This window comes from Schistocerca gregaria, chromosome 8 (genome assembly GCF_023897955.1).
Source record: "Schistocerca gregaria isolate iqSchGreg1 chromosome 8, iqSchGreg1.2, whole genome shotgun sequence".
Classification (NCBI taxonomy): domain Eukaryota; kingdom Metazoa; phylum Arthropoda; class Insecta; order Orthoptera; family Acrididae; genus Schistocerca; species Schistocerca gregaria.
In genome coordinates this window covers 456,358,615-456,384,580 of record NC_064927.1, presented here as the reverse complement: position 1 = coordinate 456,384,580, position 25,966 = coordinate 456,358,615, and the positions used below count along the sequence as shown (strand labels likewise).

The window sequence follows — 25,966 nt, the reverse complement described above, 5'->3', positions numbered from 1 at the left end:
CCAAAACATCACAGAAACAACACCGACCTGAACTACGCTCTCTACACTCTACATGTTAAAACCTTATGTGGTTTTTGGTACACTCAACCTCTTGCATCATTCGAAAACAGGCAACATCACGACTTGTCGGACCACATTACGTGCCTACAGTCAGCTACATAGTCCACTTCCTGAGCTGAAGACCTGCACCTTTATGTAGGTATGTGAGTAATGGATTTTTACGAGGAATCCTCCGAATCTCCAAATATTTATTGCCTGCGAATCCCTTTCCGAACGGTCGCTCAGGAACTGTTGATAAGGACCTACAAACACTAACAACGGCAGTACCTGCCAGGTTTAACACCGATTGTGATTGCCACAGCGTGAAATGCGTCTCTAGATGCTTTTGGGACCCCTCTCCTAACGCGGTATTACATGACTGTGGCTGGTACACCACTCCATGTAGAGATGTCGGACAGTCCACTCTGACACACCAACACATCGGGCAACTTCATTCCCAGTGTGGTCATGGGCGCATCCAAACACGACAGCTCCTTTCTACCATTCTACTCATTTCTGAGAAACTTTTGAGGAGAGTACAACTGAAGCTAACTCAGAAACAAGGCTTCCAGTTATCTTGCTTAAGAAATGACCAGGCCCACGTGTTCCTTCTGTGGTCAGACTTGACCACAGGTCAGTCACAGATGCTCTAGAGAAGAGTGGTGGCTCCCCAGCACACTGCAGTTCATGGAAGCAGTTTGGGTACAACCCTACCCCGAGCTATGGTGGCGAATGCAGAGTTCTCTGTTGAAGGCAGCTGCCATCAAGCCACTGCGGACTTCCACGTAGGTGAGATACCTCCTCATAGCGTTAGCAGGACAGTCATAATTAAACTGAGCTTCTAGAGAGCACAACGTTAAAAAAATTTAGGTGCCTTTGTGCTCATGGTGTGGAAAGTTATTCTCTGCCATTTTAATATGGTACGAGTCGAGATATTAGAGTAAATAAATAACTTATTTAGCTCAGACTCGATTTGAATCTCTGAACAAAAAACAAATACACTCTAAGACAAAAAAAAGACGCATCCGGAAGGAAGTATCCGAATGGGACGGAAGTCGGTAGATGTTATGTACATGTACGGACAAACAAATGATTACAGTTTCAGAGGAAAAAAACGATGATTTATTCAAGAGAAAGAGCCTCACAAACTGAGAAGATTAATAAAGTATTGCTCCACCTCTGGCCCTCACGGAAGCAGTTGTTCGGCTTGGCATTGGTTGACAGAGTTGTTGCATCTCCTCCTGAGGGATATACTGCCACATTCTGTCCAACTGGCGTGTTAGATCGTCATAATCCCGAGCTAATTGGAGCGTCCTGCCCATACTACTCCATATGTTCTCTATTGGTGAGAGATCCGGCGACCTCGCTGTCCAAGATAAGGTTTGGCAAGAATGAAGACAAGTAGAAATTTTCGCCATGTCCAGAGAGCATTATCTTGTTGAAATGTAATCCCAGAACGGCTTGCGATGAAGGGCAGCAAAATGGGCTGCAGAATATATCATCGACGAACCACTTTGCTGTAATGGTTCCTGGATGACAACCAGAGGGGTTCTGTTATGAAATGAAATGGCACCCAGTCCATCACTCCCAGCCGTAGGGCTGTAAGGCGGGCGAAAGACAGGTTAGTGTCACGTCGACGTCTGGGACGTCTCCAGACCCATCGGGGCTAAATTCGAAGCGAAACTCATCAGTGAAGACAATTCTACTCCAGTCAATGAGATTCCAGGTCGAAGAAGTGTCTGCAGATGCATCGGACAGCAGTGGGATACCAACCTGATTGTCGACTATCATACAGTCCGACAACCAGGAGTGATGATCTGGGATGCCATTTCATTTCATAGCAGGACCACTTTGGTTTTCATCAAGGCTTCCTCACAACACAGCGCTACATCGACGATATTCTACTCCTCATTTAGTTGCTCTTCATGGTAGGTTATCTTAGGTGTACGTCCAGCAAGATAGTGCCTTCCCACACACAGTGGTAGTTTCTCTTTTCTTCAAGTTTATCAGACCATACCTTGACCAGCAAGGTCGCCAGATCTCTGTCTTAACTGAGAACGTTTGCAGCATTATGGGCAGGATGCTCGAACCAGCTCGGAGTTTTGACGTTCTAAACCGCCAATTGGACATAATTTGGCACAATATCTCTCAGGAGGCTATCCAACAACTCTGTCAGTCAGTGCCAAGCCAAATAACTGCTTGGACAATGACCAGAGATTGACCAACGCGTTACTGACTTGCCCAATTTGTGAAGCTCTTTCTCTTGGACAAATCATTCAGTTTTTCTGAAATTGTAATGATTTTCTTGTTTATACATGTAAATCACACTTGCCCATTTCAGCCCCATTTGGATAATTCCTTCTTGGTGCGCCACTTTTTTTCCCTTGGAGTGTATAGACCTGCATTCCTAATTTGTTTGTGCCACTATAACGATATTCCACGGAAAGCAGGTTCTGGGCTTTCCTTGTTTAAATATTAAATATGAGGTATTTTGATCTGTGGTTAAGACTAACGAGCACTGTACTGAGCTCGTCAAAATGTTTCACATGGCTCTGAGCACTATGGCATTTAACATCTGAGGTCATCAGTCCCCTAGAACTTAGAACTACTTAAACCTAACTAACACAAGGACATCACACACATCCATGCCCGAGGCAGGATTCGAACTGCGACCATAGCACTCACGCGGTTCCGGACTAAAGCGGCTAGAACCGCTCTGCCACAGCGGCTGGCCACTGAGTTCTTCATTGATTTGCTAAAGGCAGGTTGGAGAGAGATGTAAGAAAGGTAGGAGCGCAAGTTCTATTCAACACTACTTAAGTGCGTGACTTATTGTGGTGTGCATACTGTAAGACCTTCGGTACACACACCATCAGATTATTTGACTTGTCGCTCTAACGAAGTAGGCGAGTGTCAGCAATATGTCTCGTGGTCTTATCGTGGCGTGTTCATCTTCTGTCGTTAGGTCAGACAATAGAAATGCCACTTGCACGCTTAGAGTAGCAGATTGAGGGTGATCAACTTTAAACAGAACTTGGTTAATTTTCACACACATTTATTAAAATAATATAAATCATAGATATTACGTAACTTGATTCTGGATGCTGTTTACAATTGACAATCTGAAGTTCCTTTGGTCTTGGTACGTTAATCTTATTCTCACATATCTATGATACTTGACAAAGTGTCTATTCATTTATCTTCATGGCTATGAACAGGAATGTGTTAACCTTATTAGGTGCAGACTGAAACTTGACTATAGACTGGTACAGACTAATGCAGACTGGTGCAGATTGACGCAGGCTGACTAAACGGACGTCTGTACACTCGTTATAATACCTCGAGCGTTTTGGTATCACTGCGCGAGTGTGATCCGCGAGGAGAAAAGGTTCTACGTTAGCAGCAATTTCATTGGCTGCGTTACATATTAATGCGCGGATCGGCGGAACCAGGTCCGTCTTTATGGCAGAGCCATCTCGTAGAGCGGAGACGGACGAGCGCTGCGCCTGCGCTGTTGTGTTTAGCGTGGCGCGCTCTAGTGGGAAAGTTGTGTACGCGCTGACTACGTGGAACTATGTACACAACACTTACATCAGGGACGAAGGGTCACACAGTCACCAGGTAGCACCTCAGCACCATGTACAGCGCTCGAGAGCGACCAGCATGTTCTTTTAAGGCAATCAATAATATCTTGTTTACTGAGTGTAAGCAATCTGGCAAGCCTGGATAATCAACTAATTTCATAGTAAAGGTAATAATTTTTTGGTTGGCTTATAAACCGAAAACAACAATTTAAGGGACGAAGACGTTGTCTAGCTCCTTACCTTGAAGCCGTCCTTGCCGCGCTCTATTTTGGAGAAGCCAGACTTGATCGGGGCCGTGTATCGCCAGGGTCGACTATAATTGCAGCAGCAAGCGTCCGGGCCCTGGTGATAGTAAGAGCAGCAACAAGCGTCGGGAGTCGAGGAAGCGACCCGCCTCGGATCGTAGCATACCGTGGTCGGGCTGTAGCGCGCGACGTTGAGGTCCTCGTCGCTGAGGTCCAGGTTCAGAAACAGCCAGTCCCGAGCGCGGTCCGCGTGTCCCGGCCAGTAGCAAACCCTCCTCCGGGACATCGGGACCTGGCATCACAGGGAGCCATATTTTGGCAAAACTGTTACAATGTCTCCAACTGTAACTATGGTGTTTTCCTCAATATGGCTCAAGACTTTAGAAAATACGCCTCCCTACCTACGCTACCCAACATCTGCTACAACTTATTCAGCTGAGACGTCATCAACCATAACGTTGGCTTGATGTACCAGATGTTGTTGTTGTTGTGGTCTTCAGTCCGGAGACTGGTTTGATACAGCTCTCCATGCTACCTTATCCTGTGCAAGCATCTTCATCTCCCAGTACCTGCTGCAGCCTACATCCTTCTGAATCTACTTAGTGTATTCATCTCTTGGTCTCCCATTACGATTTTTACCCTCCATGCTGCCCTCCAGTACTAAATTGATGATCCCTTGATGCCTCAGAACATGTCCTACCAACCGGTCCCTTCTTCTAGTCCAGTTCTGACACAAACTTCTCTTCTCCCCAATTCTATTCAATACCTCCTCATTAGTTATGTGATCTACCCATCTAATCTTCAGCATTCTTCTGCAGCACCACATTTCAAAAACTGCTATTCTCTTCTTGTCCAAACTATTTATCGTCCATGTTTCAGTTCCATACATGGCTCCACTCCATACAAATACATTTCTGAAATGACTTCCTGACATTTAAATCAATACTCGATGTTAACAAATTTCTCTTCTTCAGAAACGCTTTCCTTGCCATTGCCAGTCTACATTTTATATCTTCTCTACATCGACCATCGTAAGTTATTTTGCTCCCCAAATAGCAAAACTCCTTTACTACTTTAAGTGTCTCATTTCCTAATCGAATTCCCTCAGCATCACCCGATTTAATTCGACTACATTCCATTATCCTCATTTTGCTTTTGTTGATGTTCATCTTATACCCTCCTTTCAAGACACTGTCCATTCCTTTCAACTGCTCTTCCAAGTCCTTTGCTGTCTCTGACAGAATTACAATGTCATCGGCGAACCTCAAAGTTTTTATTTCTTCTCCATGGATTTTAATACCTACTCCGAACTTTTCTTTCGTTTCATTTACTGCTTGCTCAATATACAGGTTGAATAGCATCGGGGACAGGCTACAACCCTCTCTCACTCCCTTCCCAACCATTACTTCCCTTTCATGCCCCTCGACTCTTATAACTCCCATCTGGTTTCTGTACAAATTGTAAATAGCCTTTCGCTCCCTGCATTTTACCCTTGCTGCCTTCATAATTTGAAAGAGAGTATTCCAGTCAACATTGTCAAAAGCTTTCTCTAAGTCTACAAACGCTTGAAACGTAGGTTTGCCTTTCCTTAATCGTTCTTCTAAGATAAGTTGTAGGGTCAGTATTGCCTCGTCTGTTCCAACATTTCTACGGAATCCAAACTGATCTTCCCCGAGGTCGGCTTCTACCAGTTTTTCCATTCGTCTGTAAAGAATTCGCGTTAGTATCTTGCAGCTGTGACTTATTAAGCTGATAGTTCGGTAATTTTCGCATCTGTCAACCGGATGGTTATTACTAAAATGGAGCTACTCACGGCAGAGGTCAAGTGTGGGCTGTAATTATCGAATGGCAGTCAACCTTGGTAGATATTGTGATGCGTTAATGCTGAACCAATTTACGCTGGAAAAAAATTAGCTAAAATTTTTGGCCACCAGCTGCAAATATGGCGCTGTATAGCCATCTCGTCACATTGAAGAAACTCTGTTAGTGACGGCTGATAATTACCCAACATTGGGGCTTTCTCAATTGGTTCACCTTTTCTACCCATCTCTTGATCCCAGCCCATTACATACGGAAACATTTCTGTACGACTTTCTTGCATTCACAGTGCCAGATTTGCACCTGGAGTTCAAAACAGTAGCTACTTTTTTTTCAGCGTAAATCGGCTCTGCATTGACCCACTAGAATATCTGCCAAGTTTTGCTGCCATACGAAAGCTACAACCCACATTGAACGTCTGTGAGTAGCTGCACTTTAGTTATAACCATCCTCTAGATGTCCATTCCTGGTAATGGCGAGTGTTCCTCTTCATTTCAACGTAATGTAGTACCCTTACAAATTCGACATAAATTACGTAATTTTTGCTTGCTTTCTTAACTTTTGTTATAATGAATATAATTCTTGTCAAGAACAAATTAAATCGTTGGTGTGAACCTGTATAGCAGCGGTTGTTTTATCCCTATCTTTTTTTTATTTAATAGACACTCTCGTCTGGACATGCTAACGAACAGTACTTCATTTTAGCCTCTTTCGTAATTGCACACATTTGTCTTTATTATTGGTTAGACAGTTGAATCGGGGCTTATTTGTAACCAATGCACGATTAAAAATAATTAATAATAAATATTGTTAAGTAACAAGTCTTCATTTATTTATAACTTATTAATTTGAATTTGTTGTTCCCAATCTATTTTCTGTTTGTTTTGTAATAGTTCTTCGTTGTGGTGCCCAGCAACACGAACGACCTACGCTGCTGGGAGAGACAGATGTTGAACACTTATTTTCGCTTTTGCCAGCGGTAATTAAGTAGGAACGGATCTGCAGCTTGATGTTCAGAACAACAATTTATTTCCGTTCATCCATCTTTTGATTAGGTAGGAACAACAAGCTGCAGGTCCGTTCTTACTTAATTACCGCTGGCCAGCGAAAATAAATGTTCAACATGTGTCTCTCCCAGCAGCGTAGGTCGTTCGTGTTGCTGGGCACCACAATAGTGGGGCAACTGTTGTTTTATTTATGTGTAAAATCATCAGTTATGTGCATTACTTTTATTTAATTCTAACTAGTTTTGACGATTTAATCCACCGTCTTTAGGCTCCTAGCTACATACAGTCAACGTCTCACTATCACTCTACTCGTTAAGTGAATTATATTGCGCTAACTTAAATATTTTACATGTGTAAGCTACTATCGTAGTACTAAAACTGTAACAAAGAACAACCAGAGATAGTTCCCTACTGTAACGTTTCTGTGATAGCTGTTAAACACCAAGTAGCCTTCGCAACAGGTATTGGCCTCCGTAGCTCAGCTGACTCTTATGCGGAAGTCCTGAGTTCCATTCCCAGTACTATCAGAGATTTGTCTTTGGTGGGAATATAGGAATGATGAGCACCCAGCCACGAAATTACAGCTGAGGAGCTACCCAAGTGGTAAGTAGCGGCTCAAAGGTCAAGAAAACCGACAACGCCCGGAGACGAGTGCGGTGATCCCACGCCTCTCCACACTGCAGCCAATGACGCCATTGGCGGAGGATGGCCCAGTCGGTCTCGAATAGTCCATCAGAGCCAGAATACGGATCTTTGATTTGTTATGCAATATATGTATCACTCAGTAAGAGCAGCACATACACATAAATGAGAAGGTGAACATGAGTTCATTCCATGGGGTCTAAAAACCTACCAGGCTAAAAAAAAAACTTTTAAGAAGGGCTTTATTCCTCCTACGTCATACATATAAAACAGATAAAATGCTATGGTCCATAATGCTCCAAATCCATCACATCATTTTATCTGTTGTATGTGTATGACACAAGAGGAATACAGTCATCCTCAAAAGGTAAGCTCTTAAACCCTATGAAATAAACGTATATACACACTGTTATGTACTGCTCTTTCCGAGCAATACATCCACAAGGGTTGAACAAAATATGCAAAAACTGCGAGAAAAGCTTACGTGGAGATAAGTGCAGTTGGTAGGCAGGCGTGCAGGTGGCGCTGTTGTCTTTGACCATGAGTGGCATCTGTCCAACGTCCTCAATGCGTTTCGAGTGTCAGTCGCGTCCACAACAGTCTCCTGTGTAGTCGTGAATGCATTCTGCGGAGCTAAGTGAATTCCAACGTGGTCAGATGGTGGGTGCTGTCGTAATCAAGATAGCCAAAGTGTTTGGTGTCTGAAGAGAGGCTTGTCTAAGACTTATACTGCACACAGGGAAAGCAAAAAAAAGACCATCTGCTAAGTCGTAATGCAGAAGATTCCACCACACTGCACGAGTGCCTCATCCCCCCCTCTCCTATACCTCTGATACACTGCCGATATGCCCAAACCTCCTCCTCCCGACCCCCTCCACTAGTATGCTGGTAAAACCGCTTTCCTCGCCCTCTGTCCTGTGCTCCAGAAATCTCCATGATCCCTCCAACTCCACCTCGATCAGTTTCGCTACTGGTGTGGCCAATAGCTCCGTAAGATTAACCCCTCAATATCCAGGTAATAATTATAGGATGTACCACCTGCACCGTCCTTCTTCACCACTTACTTCTGTCCTATCCAGCTAACTAACACACTACAATACCTTAGACCACGGCTTCCCAACAGGCTCTTTCTAGGGGGTCAGCGGCCACCTTTCACCAAATCGTGTAAAATAATGAGTAAAATTGCTGAATAAAAATGTGAAAATCAAATTCATCACTATTGTTTTTCGTTTGAAAAACTTGTGTACTTTTACTTCAGGTCGTATTCCCAATCAGCCTCTGCGGTTCCTAAGTGAGAACGCATACACAGTTTAGTGCCGGAGAATGCGGCTTCTCTGATCGACTGTTTCGCAACAATACGGGGGTCGTTCGTCCGCCGGCTCACGGCGCTAGATGCGCTGAAACCTTTTACGCATGCGCGGAGTGAGTCTTGTCGACCAATCACAGCACTCGCTGGCACGTATGCGGCCCCAGGCATAATTAAATGTTAAACTTGCTTTGGCAGTGCACTACCTATTTCATAAGTCGATTTTTGACCAGTTTATTACTTCTAACATGGATCCGTGGCTGAAGTCAGGATCATTGAAGAAGGGTGCAGTTTCTCCATCGCCTTCACAACAAGGGATGTTTCCAGTTTAAATGAATGAGGTGGGAGGACGACCGAAGGAAGAACAATCACAAGAAGTTCCACAGCCGGATTTATTATGTGAAAACGCTGCAAGTACTCCATTGGTTGCAATATCCTGTGGAAGTGGAATAACCAAGAAGAGTAAGTAGATCGAAAGCTATTTAGAAATGGGCTTTATGGAGATAAAGGAGGGTAAAGCTCAGTGTGTAATTCGTGCGCGAGTCCTTCCGAACTGTTCAATGGTTCAAGTTAAATTGCGCCGTCATTTTAAAGGTACTCACCCGGATTTTTTTCAAAAGGAAGAGTGCCGAACTAGCTTCTTCTCAGCATTGCATGAAAACTCATGCGAAAACAATTAATGAAAATTCATTAAAAGCTTCTTTCTTGGTTAGTGATTGAGTGGCTAAAACAGGCAAAGCTCATACCATTGCAGAAAATCTCATAAAGCCATCTGTTAATGATATTGTTTCTTGAAACTTTCTGGCAGATTAAAACTGTGTGCCGGACCGAGACTCGAACTTGGGACCTCTGCCTTTCATCGGCAATTGCTTTGCCATCTGAGCTATCCAAGCACGACTCGTGTCCCATGCTCACAGCCTTACTTCTGCCAGTACCTCGTCTCCTACCTTCCAAACTTTACAGAAGCTCTCCTGCAAACCTTACAGAAGAAGCACTCCTGAAAGAAAGGATATTAAGGAGACATGGCTTAGCCACAGTCTGAGCGATGTTTCCAGAATGAGAATTTTCACTCTGCAGCGGAGTGTGCGCTGATATGAACATTGGGAACATGGCACTTGCATTAAAAACTTCCAGTTCCCATGGGTTTCGCTCTTAAATTTAAAGTTACTGTGCTCTTGACTGACTAGGGGTCCGCCATGGATTTTCGACTGAAGAAGGAGTCCGCCAGCTGAAAAGGTTGGGATGCCCTGCCTTAGACTAACTTTTGACCGGCAACTAACATGGAAATCTCACCAATTAACCATTCAACAGAAATCCCAAAAATAGACTAAAACTACTAACTGGCCGAAGATTCGGATTTCACCTCCACAGTCCTCCACACATACAAATTCTTCGTCCTCATCATCCTTTGCTATGCAAATGTTGCATGGATATCTGCTCCACTCAAGTTCTGCAAGTCCCTCCAGATCACTGAATGCTGCTTTCGTTCGGCCACTCTTTACGCATCCGCTTACCTCCCCCCCCCCCCCCCCCCCCCCCCTTACAAGGATCCAAAACCAACACATCAAATTCCTACCTCTCCTCACTCATTGAAGACCTCGGAATAACCTACACCATTTGCAAACTCGCTTCCTACGATCCTACTGTGTCCCCTCGCCTGCCATGCCTCTACCTACACATCTCACCAACCCTCCACCTACACACCCTCCACATCCTCTCCCAAGTCTCCCTCTCCCAGACCACGAACTCTGCCCTCACATTCACCCATCCTCTCCACTCTGAATCCACTGCACCCTCCCCCTCTCCGCAAGGGCTCCTTCCTCGCCCATTCCTCACACCACACCTCCTTCTCACCTTCCTGTTGGCCCCCACTCCCTTTTTCCGACACATCTATAAATCCCAATACCAGCTAACCCCTGTCTCCTTGTCCCTCGCAGTCACCCCTATCTCGTCACCACGTCTTACCTGTCCTCAGTCCTCATCACCTCCTCTCTCCTGTCTCCCCTCCACACCCAACTTTCTTTTCATCAACAATCAACAATCTACCATCCCATGACAGGTATTTTTCCAGTTCAGGAAAAAGTGTACAGGGCTCCGTTTCTAATGGTCGATATCTCTTCTGTGTTTTCAGTGTTTTTCAAGTGTTTAGTGTTCAAGCACTTTTCAAGTGTTTTGACTGTGCTGTCTCTCCACACTTTATCACTGTTTTTAAACTATTCATGCACACAGTATTATTTCCTGCGTTCTCTCATTAACATCATCTTTGAAAAAAAATTGAATTCATGGTAAATATGTCTCCTCATTTTTGTGTTTAGCATCGAAGTCAGAGAATCATGTGTACTTGCTCCCCCAGATTCTTTTACATACTGACAAGCACGGAAAACTCGATGGTCTAATGTCTACAAGTTCCAGAATCAAATGACGTAGACTGGAGCCTTCCAAGTTGTAACGGAACAACCCAATATTTTGCCACTTTGTCAATACTTGACATCCTGAGGACTTCGTGATTGTATTATAAGACAAGTTATAAAAACAGCTATCAACCACTAATTTAAATGCTTTTATTAGCGCATTTTTCCTTTCCAGTACTGGTTTAGAATTTTTTTTAGTCACAGATGGGTGCATTACTGAATGAAGTGTTAATCACAAGTTGTGTGTTTTGAGTGTTATGGTGCCAGTGAACGTATCTCGCATTCTTATTATTTTCGTGTATATGCCATAGTATCAAGCTAAACGTATCTGAAACACCCAATGAGAAAAACACAGTGTGAAAAGTGGGATACGATTAGCACCTTTCAGACGAGCAATCAGGTTTCACATTCACTTCACGTGTTCTTTATGCACTGATAGCTTACAAAGACGCCTCTTTGCTTATTTCCTATTGTTGCCTCGCATGTAAGATTTTTGAGGCTCATATGTTTATGTTGCTCGCTCCCCAACGTTCAGCAAGTGTGATGGCTATAGAAAAACAAAAAGGCGAGAATGAGCCATATTTGTGCTAGGAGACGTGCAGATAATGCAGTCTGTTGCCTCATTACTGCTCACACCTCTGTGTATCATTAGAAAGGCATGAACGTTTTCATTGTCGTAGAACTGTAACAAATGGTTCAAATGGCTCTGATCACTATGGGACTCAACTGCCGTGGTCATGAGTCCCCTAGAACTTAGAACTACTTAAACCTAACTAACCTAAGGACATCACACACATCCATGCCCGAGGCAAGATTCGAACCTGCGATCGTAGCAGTCGCACGGTTCCGGACTGCGCGCCTAGAACCGCGAGACCACCGCGGCCGGCAGAACTGTAACAGGAAGATCAGTTATAGATGTACTTTCTACCCATTTTTGAGCAGTACATTAATTCTGTAAAAAGTATCCTCGTGTCAGTGTGAATTATTGTGGACTGGTAATTTTCTTTCCTTTTCTATTCCTGAATAGTAAAGTAATTCTGCAATGTAAATATTAATTGAGTGCACTCTGCCTAAAGAAAATACGGGTTCTTCATTTTTCGTTGCATATTCGTCGAGTAAAATAAATGAGAAAGCAGCAGATGATAGGACCGTTACTAGTTTGCTTACTTACTAAGAATGGTCTTAATGTTTTCATAGTTAACTGACTTTTAATATCTTCTATGCCTTATCTGAAACAGTTAAAATATTTGTATCTGTTTACATTTCATTCTGACTTCAAAAAGTGTTCATATTGTGCTTGCTTGACTGATACTGGTCTGACTAAAGTGAACGTGTAAAATCTCATGCCTGGTTCAGCCAGTTACCTCATAATCGAAATCCAAAAATATTTTCCATTTCTTCCTTCATTACCGGCGACCGTTTCTTCATTCTTTAGTGATTTTACAAAAGGATTTTCGTACGGTGAGGTTCTAATGATAGCCACCCCAGTTGTTAATATGGCATTGTTGTTTAGTGGATAATACGAAGTTATCTAACAGTTAGCTTAGCTAAGTAGTAAGGTGTTAGTGAAAAATGTTTTGGCATAGTGGCCAAAGTGGTGGCATAGTAAGTAACAGGCCCTCACAACATTTTAAAAAGCTGTAACATTTACCCGACAAGTGATGGTTAAAAGATAATTAAAAAATCTGCGTTGATAGCAGAAAATAAAATGAACCGCTGACGATGGTGAAACTTCACCGTAACCTATAAGAGTGTTGAAGTACTTATGTTTCATAATTCCATAATTCCGTTGTACAAAACGATATCCACAACATCGCTTATGGTGTAGTAGGCTTCCATTCACAAGTGGAAGAAGCGAGAACATAAAATGCACTGAACCATTTCACGAACTGCTCGACAACAGTGAACACATAAATGACGTCATTTGTGTAAGAAGGTAAGATACCACGATACGTCCCCAGAACTGAGAGTAATCTCTATACAAGGTGATACAAAACAAATTTACAACTGACATGTCACATCAGGCATACAATAAGAATCAGTGATCACATAGCAACCGTGGATCGCAACGCCACGAGGGCGTTGCTACACAAACGCTGGTGGAGGCAATGGAGGCCGCCGCCCTTCACGCCGTGGGAACGTTGAGAGTAACACGGTTAGCTACACGTGCCCTGTTAGGGCTGAGACGCATCTGATCTATGGCACGGCCAATTACAACGGACGAGAAGCCGTGCCATGTATCGTGCGAAATCTCCCGATAGCAAGGTTCCGTGCCACACATTATTCGCCACCATGTATCGAAGATTGTGCGAAACCGACTTGTTCTATGTGACCAAGCCGGGAGCTGGTCGCCAACGAACAACACGGTCAATTGTGGCGGATGAAAGTGTCCTCGAAAGGGTGCAGCATAAGCCGTCAACAAATGTGTGAGGTGTGTCCCGCGACACTGACGTCCCCCAATCATCCGTCTGGAGACTGTACACGACGAAGCACTGCATCAGCTCCACTTCCAACCCATTCAGGCAATGCATCTGGGGGACTACAACAAGCGCATGGGATGTGTGCTGTGGTTTCTGGAGGAATCCGCTGCAGACCGAAACTCCACAGCTAGTGTCCCCTTCACTGATAAGTCTGCGTTGTCACTGTGGGACGAACGTACACAACATGAGATTATGTACGTGCATCTGAAGCCACATGGCACACATACGCTTGCCTCACAACGATAATTTACGCTCAACGTGTGGGCCGGCATCATCAGAGACTGTATAATTGGGCCGTACATTCTCCTGGACCGACTTGATGGTCGCACGTATCATGTATACCTGAAAGAGGTTCTGCTGAATATTCTGAATGATGTTCCCATGCCTGTTCGTCGCCGCATTCGATTTCAGCACGACGGAGCACCCAAGCATTTCAGCAGACAAGTGAGGGCATATCTGCAGCCAACCGTTCCCAACCACAGGATTGGTCACGGCGGGCCTGTAACGTGGCTACCCAATCTATCCCCAATCAATTTTCTCATGTATGTGTGCATGTGTGTGTGTGGGGGGGGGGGGGGGGAAGGGGGGGGGGTTGATTTTGAAGTGCCTTGTGTATGAAACACCTATTACGTCGTGGAGGATCTAGTGGACAATATTGCTACGACAGCAGGATGACTTCGAGATACACCAGCTATCCTTGAAAGGCTGCGCCATTCAACGCATCGTCGATGTCAGGCGTGTCTTGATGCATCTGAAGAAAACATTGAGCTTCTCCAGTAATGCGCGTCCATTTGTAGCAAGTGACTTAATAACTACAACGCCATTTTGTAGCCCCAGATGGCCTTTGTGACTCCCTATGTGATTACTGATCCTTGTTGTATGCTCAGTATGCCATATCAGTTTCTGAACGTTTCTTTTTAATCACCCTGTATTCAGGGTGTCCCAGCTATCTTGTCCACCCAAAATATCTCTGGAACAATAACAGCTATTGGAAAACGACTTCCACCGTTATCAATGTAGGGCTGGGCCCCATGAATGTACATATCTGGAAACATTCTAAAACGAAGGCATATGTGTTTTTTAACACAAACTTATGTTTTTTTTAAATGGACCTCCTATATTTTTTCTTCAGCAATCCATAGCATGACAAAGCACATACACGTCCTGAGGCTCAGGCGTGAACCCCATGCTGCCCGCTAGCAGCGCATGTCGGGTGTTTCAAGCGTCAACTTCGCGTCTCAATATCTCGGGATGTAATGGGAATACTGCGACGCAACCAACGCCATTGTGTATGTGCTTTATCATGCTATGGATTGCTGAAGAAAATATATAGGAGGTCCAGTTAAAAAAACATAAGTTTGTGTTAAAAAACACATATGCTTTAGTTTTAGAATCTTCCCAAATATGTACATTCATGGGCCCCAGCCCTACATTGATAACGGTGGAAGTCATTTTTCAATAGCTGTTATTGTTCCAGAGATATTTTGGGTGGACAAGATAGCTGGGACACCCTGTATAAAAGACAATGTCCCCACTGACTCTTTCACGGACTCAGCACCGTCCAGCCCAGACCACTAAGGATAGAATCTGGAACTTTGGAGAGGGTACTGGTCTTACACTGTATGCGTCGTTCACGAAGATATTTTTCGAAATTCCGCCCCTAATGGGATGAAATAGAAGATGAAAGGTTTTTTTGAAAATATGCCGATATTACGGCAATCTTGATGCTTAGACCAACGAAAATTGGTGTTTTGTTTCTTGGTCAGAAATAAAAAACGCTTTTCAGCATTCTTTTTTAAATTTGACCGTTTTGGGGGTCAAATGGTGTCTGAAATTTGTTTTTGAAAATAAATTATTAAAGAACTACTAAGGTAATTACATCTATGAATATTCGTATTTAACCTCGGTTATAAATAAAAAAAAAAGGTGTTTCAACGTTTTGTGAATTCACCCATAATAGTGAGTGGAATGTTTTATCAAAATATTTCATTGCGAAAGTTTTTTAAAGCTAAATCTCTGAAAATTGGTATTTGGAATCTGAATTGGAAATGAAAAAACTGTTTCACTGTGGGCATGAAAATTTTTACGAAAATATTTCTATACATTAAAAAAATTAAGCTAAATTTATGAAACCTGGTATTTTACTTCTCGGTTACATATAAAGAAATATGTGTTAGGGGATGACAGTTTCTGTGGAAATATCATTACGAGAATGCAAAAGGTATGATTAATGAAAACCTTGATGCCCAACTACAAGAATCGCTTTTTGGCCAGAAGTACATCCGGAAAAGACCATGCTTCTGTGGCCTTAATTAGCGGGAGAAGTTTAAAAGGTGTCGACATTTGTGAACTAAACAAAAATTCAACTGAAGAAATAAAAAAAAAAGGCCTGACCTGATCATACAGTCAAAGCGAGCGAAGCAGCGAGAGCTAAGCTAGATTACAGTGTAACAACGCGCCCTTGACGAAAGGACTTAAATCAACGATAGGAGAAAATATAAAAACACGGCAAATCAAGCAGGGATACAGACGTCTAAAAATGAGAGTGATAGCGCAAAAGGCTAAGCAGGAAGGGCTGTAGTACAAATGCTAGGACCCAGAACCATAGGGAAAGATACTGCCCTTAGTAAAATTAAAGACACCTTTGAAAAAAAGAAAAGAAGTTGTGTGAAATCGAGAACTCAATGTCAAGCTGAAATGTGGAAGGAATGTATAGAAGGACTATAACAAAAGAAACAAACTTGAAGACAATATTGAAGAAAGGGAAGACGAAACTGATAAATACGAGAACTCTAATTCCAAAAAACACAGTTACTGACAAGTGCGAATACTACTAAAGTATCAGTTTAATAAGTCATGGTTACAAATTACTGACACTACTTACAGAAGAGTGGAAAAACTGGTGGAAGCCGACCTCATAGAAGATGGTTTTGCGTTCGTTCCTGGGAAATGAAGGAACACGTGAGGCCATAGACCATACGACGTACGTTAGGCGATTCTAGCATTTGTAGATTTAGACAAAGCGTTTAACAATTTTGACTAGACTACACTATTTGCAACTTTGAAGGCGGCTGGGATACAATACAAGAAGGGCAGGGTTATTCACAAAATGTTCTGAAAACGGACGCTAGTTACAATAGTCGAAGGGACATGAAAAGGAAGCCGCAGTTGAGAAAGGAGCGAGTCCCGGATGTAGCCTGCCCTCGATGCTATTCGATTTTTACACTGAGCATATGGTAAAGGAAACGAAAGACGAATTAAAGTTTTGGAAGAAGAAACAAAAACTTCGAGATTTGCTGATGACATTCTCATTCTGTCTGAAACAGCATACGACTTGGAAGAGCAGTTGAATGGAAAGAACAGAGTCTAGATGAACAGAGTCTAGGAAAGAGATTATAATACGAACATCAACCAAATTAAAACAAGTGTAACGGAATATAGTCAGATTATATCAGACAATACTGACGGAATTAAATTAAGGAATGATACACTAAAAGTAATATACGAGTTTGATTTAGTGGCAGCAAAATAGCTGATGATTGTCGAAGTAGAGAAGATATGAAATGTAGAATGGCTAAAGCAAGAAAAACATACATGAAAAAGAGTAACTGGTTGACACCCAATATCAATTTAAGTTTCAGCAAGCTTTTTCTGAAGATATTTGTCTCGATTGTATATTTGTACGGAAGTTAATCGTGGACTGTGAGTTGTTCAGACAAGAAGTGAAAGTGGGGAATTATATGGGGAGACCAAGGGATGCATCAAAGAGGTAAAGGTTGCAGTAGTTATGCTGAGATGAAGAGGCTTCCATAGGAGAGACTAGCAAGGTGAGCTGCTTCAAACCAGTCCTCGGCATGAAGACCACTATTCGTAACATCGGGGCATGGCTTAAGTCTCATCACCGTAGGTTTCCTGCATCATTTGATGTGTGTCTGTAAACGTTTTCTTAAGTTTCACGCAAAATTAAATGCAGACGCGTTGCTCCTCTGACTCTGCCATCTCTAAATTCGCAAACAGTGCGACACAGTATTCTACTCAATACAGCACTGAATAATAACTAAAGACATGCAACACTGAAAACTTCCAGCAGTTACACATTAAGCAATGGCGCGCTCAGGGATGCCAACCGCATTTCGCCCCAACACACCATTGGCGCGAAATTACGAATGTTACGGAATTTTTTGAACAGACCTCGTATACAACACAACTCGAAGCATGCAACTGACTGCAGACTGCCTATTGCTCAGATTATTATGTACGTAGAGTGCTGTAATACAGGACACCAGAACCCGCTGTTGGTCCAGGTGGCGAAGTGCTAATGCAACGAATATGCTCAATTACCCAACGAGACGCCTTTCTTCCCCACCTAAGAACAAGTGCCTTAATCACACACACACGCAAGTACGACGCATGTACACTCCTGGAAATTGAAATAAGAACACTGTGAATTCATTGTCCCAGGAAGGGGAAACCTTATTGACACATTCCTGGGGTCAGATACATCACATGATCACACTGACAGAACCACAGGCACATAGACACAGGAAACAGAGCATGCACAATGTCGGCACTAGTACAGTGTATATCCACCTTTCGCAGCAATGCAGGCTGCTATTCTCCCATGGAGACGATCGTAGAGATGCTGGATGTAGTCCTGTGGAACGGCTTGCCATGCCATTTCCACCTGGCGCCTCAGTTGGACCAGCGTTCGTGCTGGACATGCAGACCGCGTGAGACGACGCTTCATCCAGTCCCAAACATGCTCAATGGGGGACAGATCCGGAGATCTTGCTGGCCAGGGTAGTTGACTTACACCTTCTAGAGCACGTTGGGTGGCACGGGATACATGCGGACGTGCATTGTCCTGTTGGAACAGCAAGTTCCCTTGCCGGTCTAGGAATGGTAGAACGATGGGTTCTATGACGGTTTGGATGTACCGTGCACTATTCAGTGTCCCATCGACGATCACCAGAGGTGTACGGCCAGTGTAGGAGATCGCTCCCCACACCATGATGCCGGGTGTTGGCCCTGTGTGCCTCAGTCGTATGCAGTCCTGATTGTGGCGCTCACCTGCACGGCGCCAAACACGCATACGACCATCATTAGCACCATGGCAGAAGCGACTCTCATCGCTGAAGACCACACGTCTCCATTCGTCCCTCCATTCTCACCTGTCGCGACACCACTGGAGGCGGGCTGCACGATGTTGGGGCGTGAGCGGAAGACGGCCTAACGGTGTGCAGGACCGTAGCCCAGCTTCATGGAGACGGTTGCGAATGGTCCTCGCCGATACCCCAGGAGCAACAGTGTCCCTAATTTGCTGGGAAGTGGCGGTGCGGTCCCCTACGGCACTGTGTAGGATCCTACGGTCTTGGCGTGCATCCGTGCATCCGTGCGTCGCTGCGGTCCGGTCCCAGGTCGACGGGCACGTGCACCTTCCGCCGACCACTGGTGACAACATCGATGTACTGTGGAGACCTCACGCCCCACGTGTTGAGCAATTCGGCGGTACGTCCATCCGGCCTCCCGCATGCCCACTATACGCCCTCGCTCAAAGTCCGTCAGCTGCACATACGGTTCACGTCCACGCTGTCGCGGCATGCTACCAGTGTTAAAGACTGCGATGGAGCTCCGTATGCCACGGCAAACTGGCTGACACTGACGGCGGCGGTGCACAAATGCTGCGCAGCTAGCGCCATTCGACGGCCAACACCGCGGTTCCTGGTGTGTCCGCTGTGCCGTGCGTGTGATCATTGCTTGTACAGCCCTCTCGTAGTGTCCGGAGCAAGTATGGTGGGTCTGACACACCGGTGTCAATGTGTTCTTTTTTCCATTTCCAGGAGTGTATATGCGACTTAGTTTCTTGTCTCGCTGAATACTAGCATCTCACAGAATTGTCTACACTTCCTGTTAACACCCTCTATTTTCGGATGTTAACGGCTGTTTGGTTCAATAGAAAGATAGACAGCTCTTTTGTCTTATGCAGTCCTTGCTAATATGTTGTGTTTCTCGCGAATCTTTCACAAAAAGAAGAGTCTCAGACGAGTGGAAAGAGCGTAAGATATTCCTGCTTTTAAATTTTTCAACCTTAAGGTTAATTTAAGTCTAATTTAAACTTTCATGTAGGTGTGTTCCTGTTCTAGGCGGTATCTCCTAACGTTACTCGCGCCTAAAATACAGAGCATCCACAAACCCAAATAGGGCCCACAGTCAAATGTCTGATCTGAAATGATATTAAAGTGATTTTTTTCATCTGCAAAAAGGTAGCAGAACTAAAAGAAGTATTTATAAAAAGTGCAAAACAAATGTGTAAAACTGTAGACCATGAAAATTAAAAACTGTCTGTTTGAGGATCCCATGCCATGTTTTAAGCTCGAGTATAACGAATTATCCACAAACACAGAAAAGCTTTTAACTAAAAATCAACGCTCTCTGTACGTAACATCTGGTCGGAATAGAACAGCAACATTATGGACGTCTGTATTTCTGAAATGTGCCCGAATGGTACTACGCTTTTGACTAACACAAAAAGTACAATGACATCGAATATTTTCGCTAGCATCTAATTCTCTAGAAATATTTTTTCTGGCAGACTCAGTCACATTACTCTATGCATGTGTTCATCAGATACAAATGTTTAAACACCGTATTGAGGTAGTGTATTGAATGTTGGCTTGCCTTAAATGCACATAAAAACAAGACGGTATTTGTTACATAGTCTGACGCAAAGTCTTCGCCTTGCCATTCTTCATGGTCCAACTAATGACGTAATCTCCACTCTGTCCTATCTGCCCAAAACTACAGACGAAGCGTTTCTAGTATCTGACCACCTCAGAGTTTCGCCTTCCCTGTTTCGTTGAACACTTTATCACTAGACGAGTTACCTTCTCTATATCCTTCCCCAATATCCCTACCCCTACCTGCATGGCACCTGTTTACGATTACTCCTTTAAGTTACTAAACACTCTATTCTGATTATCCGCCGCATAGTAACAACTCTGTCACTCATGGAAAACTCAGACTGAAACTAAAGATACCAAAGAAAAACCAGAAATATTTAAGGTTGCCTTGAAATGTTGCTCTACTCACAAAGATACAGAAGTATTGCCCCTGTTTACTTCTCCGCCTGCCGCTGGTGGCCGAGCGGTTCTGGGCGCTTCAGTCTAGAACCGCGCGACCGCTACGGTCGCAGGTTCGAATTCTGCCTCGGGCATGGATATATGTGACGTCCTTAGGTTAGTTAGGTTTCAGTGGTTCTAAGTTCTAGGGGACTGATGATCTGAGATGTTAAGTCCCATAGTGCTCAGAGCCATTTGAACCATTTACTTCCCCATCACTGCGAAGATGAGTGGTACATGTATTACTGCCAGTGGCGTCGAGAAACAGCTCAAATCGCCGAAGGTAACCAAGGCTCACTGGACGCCGAAATCGCTGTCAGGTTCCGAACAGAACTTGCAGACGAGTTAGTTCCCATTTCAACCACACCCGCTGAATTGCGGACCCATATCACTAACGTCGGATTTGCAGTAAGATTTTATTTATTTATTTATTTTATTTATTTATTTATTTAACCTGGCAAGATTAGGGCCATCAGGCCCTCTCTTACATCTAACCAGGCATTCTACTTATTTTACAGTCATATGTTTTAGTAGGCATGTTAAACTACATCTAATACAAACAATAAGATAAACAATTAGAAAGGTATACCTCGAAAAATACATTATTGAAGAGAAAGATTTTAGATAGGAGTGCTGGCAGCAGGGAGTATGAGGGAGACTCATGGTGAAGGGAGGAGAAGAATAGAGAGACATGATGAAACATAATTAAGGAAAATATAAAGGAAAAGGAGACTGCGTGGCTAATAGAGATAGATGAAGAGGAAGGCATCTCAGGAGCAAGATAGGAGACGCTAGCTTTGCTATTTGACAGATGAGAGGATTGGCCTTGCACATTAATTTTGTGGAGAATTTTATGCGGATGATAGTAGGAAATGCTTCAACTTCTTCTTAAGAGCAACAGTAGATTGAATTTTCCTCAAGGTAAGGGGCAGTTTGTTCCAGAGGCGGACAGCGGCAACTGAGAAGGAGTTTGCAAAAGTTTTTGTTTTGTGAGTGGGCACAGTTAGGATACCAGATAAGAGTGACCTCGTGTTTCGATTATGATGGCATGACAGGTTTTTAATCTCTGAAGCTAGGTACTGGGGTGCTTGCGCGATGAGGAGTCGGTGAAGTAGACATAGAGTGTGGTAGTCACGCAGTTTATCCGGCCGCAGCCACCCTAGCTCGGAGTATGAAGCACTAACATGATCATATCGGTGAATGTTGCAGGTGTAACGCACACAGGCATTCATGGTTAGCTCTAGCCGTCTTTTGTTTTCACTACTCATGCCTTGTTGAATCACATCACAATAGTGGAGGTTCGGTAGAACGAGTGCTTGCACGAGCTGGCGTTTCAAGTCCTGTGGGAATATGTTCCGAAACTTTTTGAGAGCATAGAGACAAGCAGACGTCTTTCGGCACACTGCGACTGTATTCTCCGCCCAGTTGAGATGCTCGTCCAAAGTTACACCCAAGTTCTTCACTGTTTTCTGATATGGTATTGGAGTACCTTCGAGCAGAATAGGTGGTAGCCGTTCTCGGAAATCTGAACTTATTAATTTCTGATGGGCTATTAAGATTACTTGCTTCTCTTTTGCATTTAATTTAAGCCCCAGGTTTTTCGCCCATGTCACTACTGAAGACAGATCATCATTCATCAGAGCGATTGCAGTGTTTACGTCTTCAGGTCTGACGCTTAGGTAGAGCTGGAGGTCGTCGGCATAGAAATGATGTTTACAGGAGGACAAAACCGACGAAATATCCTTGACATATAAAGAAAACAAAAGTGGTCCTAAGACTGATCCTTGTGGCACTCCCAAAGAAACATGTTTCCAGGAAGATTTTTCATTTGCGCAGACAACACATTTTGGAACATATACTGTACTCGAACATTATGAATTATCTTGAAGGAAATGATTTATTAACAAAAAGCCAACACGGATTCAGAAGACATCGTTCTTGTAAAACACACCTAGCTCTTTATTCTCACGAAATAACGAGCTCTTTCGACAGGAAACGTCAAAATGATTCCATATTTTTAAATTCCCAGGAGGCTTTTGATACCGTTCCTCTGCAAGAGACTTCTAATCAAATTGCGTGCCTATGGGGTTTGCGTCTAGTTTCGTGAATTTCTGTCAGAAAAGTCACAGCTCGTAGTAACTGATGGTAAGTCATCGAGTAAAACAGATTATTATCTGCCGTTCCCTAAGGAAGTGTTATAGGCTGTCTGCTGTTCCTGATCTACGTAAACGACGTAGAAGAGAATCTGAGCAACCCTCTGTCTGCAGATAATACTGTCATTTACTGGAGTGTATAGCCATCAGGGGTTCAACACCAATTGGAAAATGATTTACACGAGACATCTGTCTGGTGCGGAAAGTGGCAATTCAATTTAAACAATGAAAAGTGTGTAGTTAGCCACACGAGTACTAAAAGAAAACCGCTACATTTCGGTTAAACAATAAATCACACAAACCTAAAGGCTGGAAATTCAACTAAATACTTTGGGATTACAGTTACGTAAATTGGAACCATCATACAGATAATGTTGTGGGGAGAGCGAGCCAAAGATTGGTATTTATTGGCAGAACACTTCGGGAGACCACCTACACTGCGCTTGTCGGTCCTCTTCTGGAGTATTGCTGTGCGTACGCGATACGTATCAGATGGAACTGACGGAATACAACGAAAAAGTTCAAAGAAAGGCAGCTCATTTTGTATTATCGAGAAATAGAAGAGAGAGTACTACGGACATGATACGCAAATTGAGTTGGCAATCGATAAAACGAAGACGGGTTTTTAAAAAAATGGTTCAGATGGCTCTGAGCACTATGGGACGTAACATCTGAGGTTATCAGTCCCCTAGAACTGAGAACTACCTAAACCTAACTAACCTAAGGACATCACACACATCCATGCCCGAGGCAGAATTCGAACCTGAGACCGTAGCAGCCGCGGAGTTCCAAACTGAAGCGCCTAGAACCGCTCAGCCACACCGGCCGGCACTGGTTTCCTTGCGGCTGGCTCTTCTTGTGAAATATGAATCACAAGCTTTCTCCTCAGATTGACGCCCACCTGCGTAGGAGGATGATCATCATGTTAAAATAAGAGAAATCAGAGATCGCACAGAGATGTTTTAATGTTCGTTTTTCCCGCGCGCCATTCGAGAGTGGAAGTGTAGAGAAATAGTTCGAAGGTGGTGCGATGAACCCTCTGCCAGACACTTAACTGTGAATTGCGGAGTAATCATGTAGATGATGATGATGTAGATAGATCTAACACTTGGTCGAGATGTGGAATGGAATGAGCTCGGATGGGCTCAGCCGTAGTAAAGCAGGCGAGACTTCGTTTCATTGGTAAGACACTGGGTAAATGAATCCAAAAGAGACTGATTACAAATGACAGCATTTCTCACGTTTTTGGGATCCGTACCTATCACAGCTAACAGCGGATACTTAAGTTTAAAATAAAGGGTAGCACAAATGATCACTGATATGTTTGATTCACGGCAGAGCGTCAAGGAAATGATGAAATGGCAGACTCTTGACAGTATACGTAAAATGGCCCACGGAAACCTAGTTATAATGTTTCAACAACCATTATAAAAAATTAATTTAGAGATATTCTTTACAGCACACAAAGAAGCATGTAAGAACGTTCCTTTCCTTCGCTCCATACGTGGCTGAGACGGGAAGAAATCCTAACATGGGGCACACTTTTTGTCATGCACTTCACAGTGGGTGGTACAGTATGTATGTAGAATATAGCCGTAATAATGATCTCGTTGAGCAACACTTTAAATGTACGAATGTTAATCCCTTGGCGAGTATTACTTTCCTATAGTTTCATAACTTACCTTCAGGAGTAAGCAGGACACTTACACGAAAATTTTTCAACACACAGACATCGTTGAAGCAAAAATCAATATAAACAGTAAATAGTTTTTCTATGGATTCTTTGTAACAGTGCTGTTAACATATGAACGCTGGAAATAAATTATATCCCTGCTCACTGGGTATTATAGAAAATCGCTGGTCACAAATCGTAAGTGTATCATAGTTTTGCTGTTGCTATTCTTTTGTCTTTGTAAGATAAGCTTTCGTCTTTCCACACTTACAACAATAAAGGTAGAATTTCTGCATAACATTGTCATCAAAGATACTTTTTCTATGACCTGTGCTAAACAGAACAAAATGTAGTATTGATGAACGTAGTCGCTGCTATGTGAAATATTCATTAAGAAAATGGACCACATGCTACAGAAATCTACGTAGTGAAGTCATGAAAGACATCCCACACCCTAAAACCAAGAGAACTACGATAAGATGGTAGGTACAACTTGCAAAATAGTTCCATTGATCATAAATCTGGAAAATAGCTGTGAACAACTTCTAAGATTATATCCCTTGGTAGAAGGGGCTATAGATTAGAGACGAATAATATTTAGGAGGTTTCGTTAAAGTATTATTTAGGAAAACTTTCTCACCTACAAGATAACATAGGCTGAAATAAAACGGTTTCAAAAACGACAACATAGTGCAAAACCCTGTTAAAACCACCCAACTAGCATATACATAAGAAAACATAATAGAACGGCAAATCGAGGTAGCGTACTACATGAGTGGACGAAGACTTTGGTGATACCATAGCGCTACCAACTGCACACATTAAACAACAAAACTCAGTTGCGGTGGACGAATAAACGCCAGAATCTTTTCAGTTTATTCAGTGGAATTTGGATTCGTAAAATAGTTCCCAATGACTAATGTGTCTAGATCACAGTTTCAATGCTAAAGCCGAGCAAGAGGCTAATAGTACCGACCGACAGCCTCGTCTCGGTGCATGACGAAGACCAATGAAGACGATCTCAAGTTACGGTTTGAATAATGATACGAAACCACAAGCTTCCACACTACATGGTTTACTTTAAGACGAATAATTTTAGGACTATGATGAGGACATTTGCAACGATATCAGTTTTGATAACACATTTCTTAGGTGTACCACGTACATACATAACTATTTGTGGTATTGCCATAACTGTGAGGAAGTACTGTATGGACTTGATGACTGCGCTAGTGCTGCCAGAAGCGGAGAAAATCGGCACTAATTAAAAGGTATTCATTTGTCTCCGTGCGCTGCCAACGACAAGCTGCCCCTAGAAGCAAAGTATTAAGAATGGCTTGTGTTTACAAACAAGTAACTTCTGTAAGCACTTGATGTGTTACCAGTCTTACTAAACTTTACTTGTTCAAGTCACTGGGGAGAGTTTATTTCAGGAACTTTCTGCAAGTTGCAAAAGGGCAGTTATCCTTAAAAACCAAAGTAGTCTTTACC

The 25,966-nt window shown here is 43.2% G+C and overlaps 1 protein-coding gene across 2 annotated transcripts in view; it reads right to left on the bottom strand.

Annotated features, from left to right (window-relative positions):
* The window catches only part of LOC126284325 (alpha-crystallin B chain-like), a 74,668-nt gene extending 50,069 nt beyond the window's left edge, over positions 1-24,599 (bottom strand). Inside the window, exons 1-2 of one of the 2 annotated variants that reach the window (XM_049983168.1) lie at positions 24,486-24,599; positions 3,864-4,160 (exon numbers count right to left, since the gene is read on the bottom strand). In XM_049983168.1, coding sequence (XP_049839125.1) covers positions 3,864-4,154 — 291 coding nt within the window. In that variant the 5' untranslated portion in view covers positions 4,155-4,160; positions 24,486-24,599. The remainder of the gene's footprint in view (positions 1-3,863; positions 4,161-24,485) is intronic. The other variant, XM_049983167.1, reaches the window with a different exon arrangement.
* Between the last annotated feature and the right edge of the window lie 1,367 nt (positions 24,600-25,966).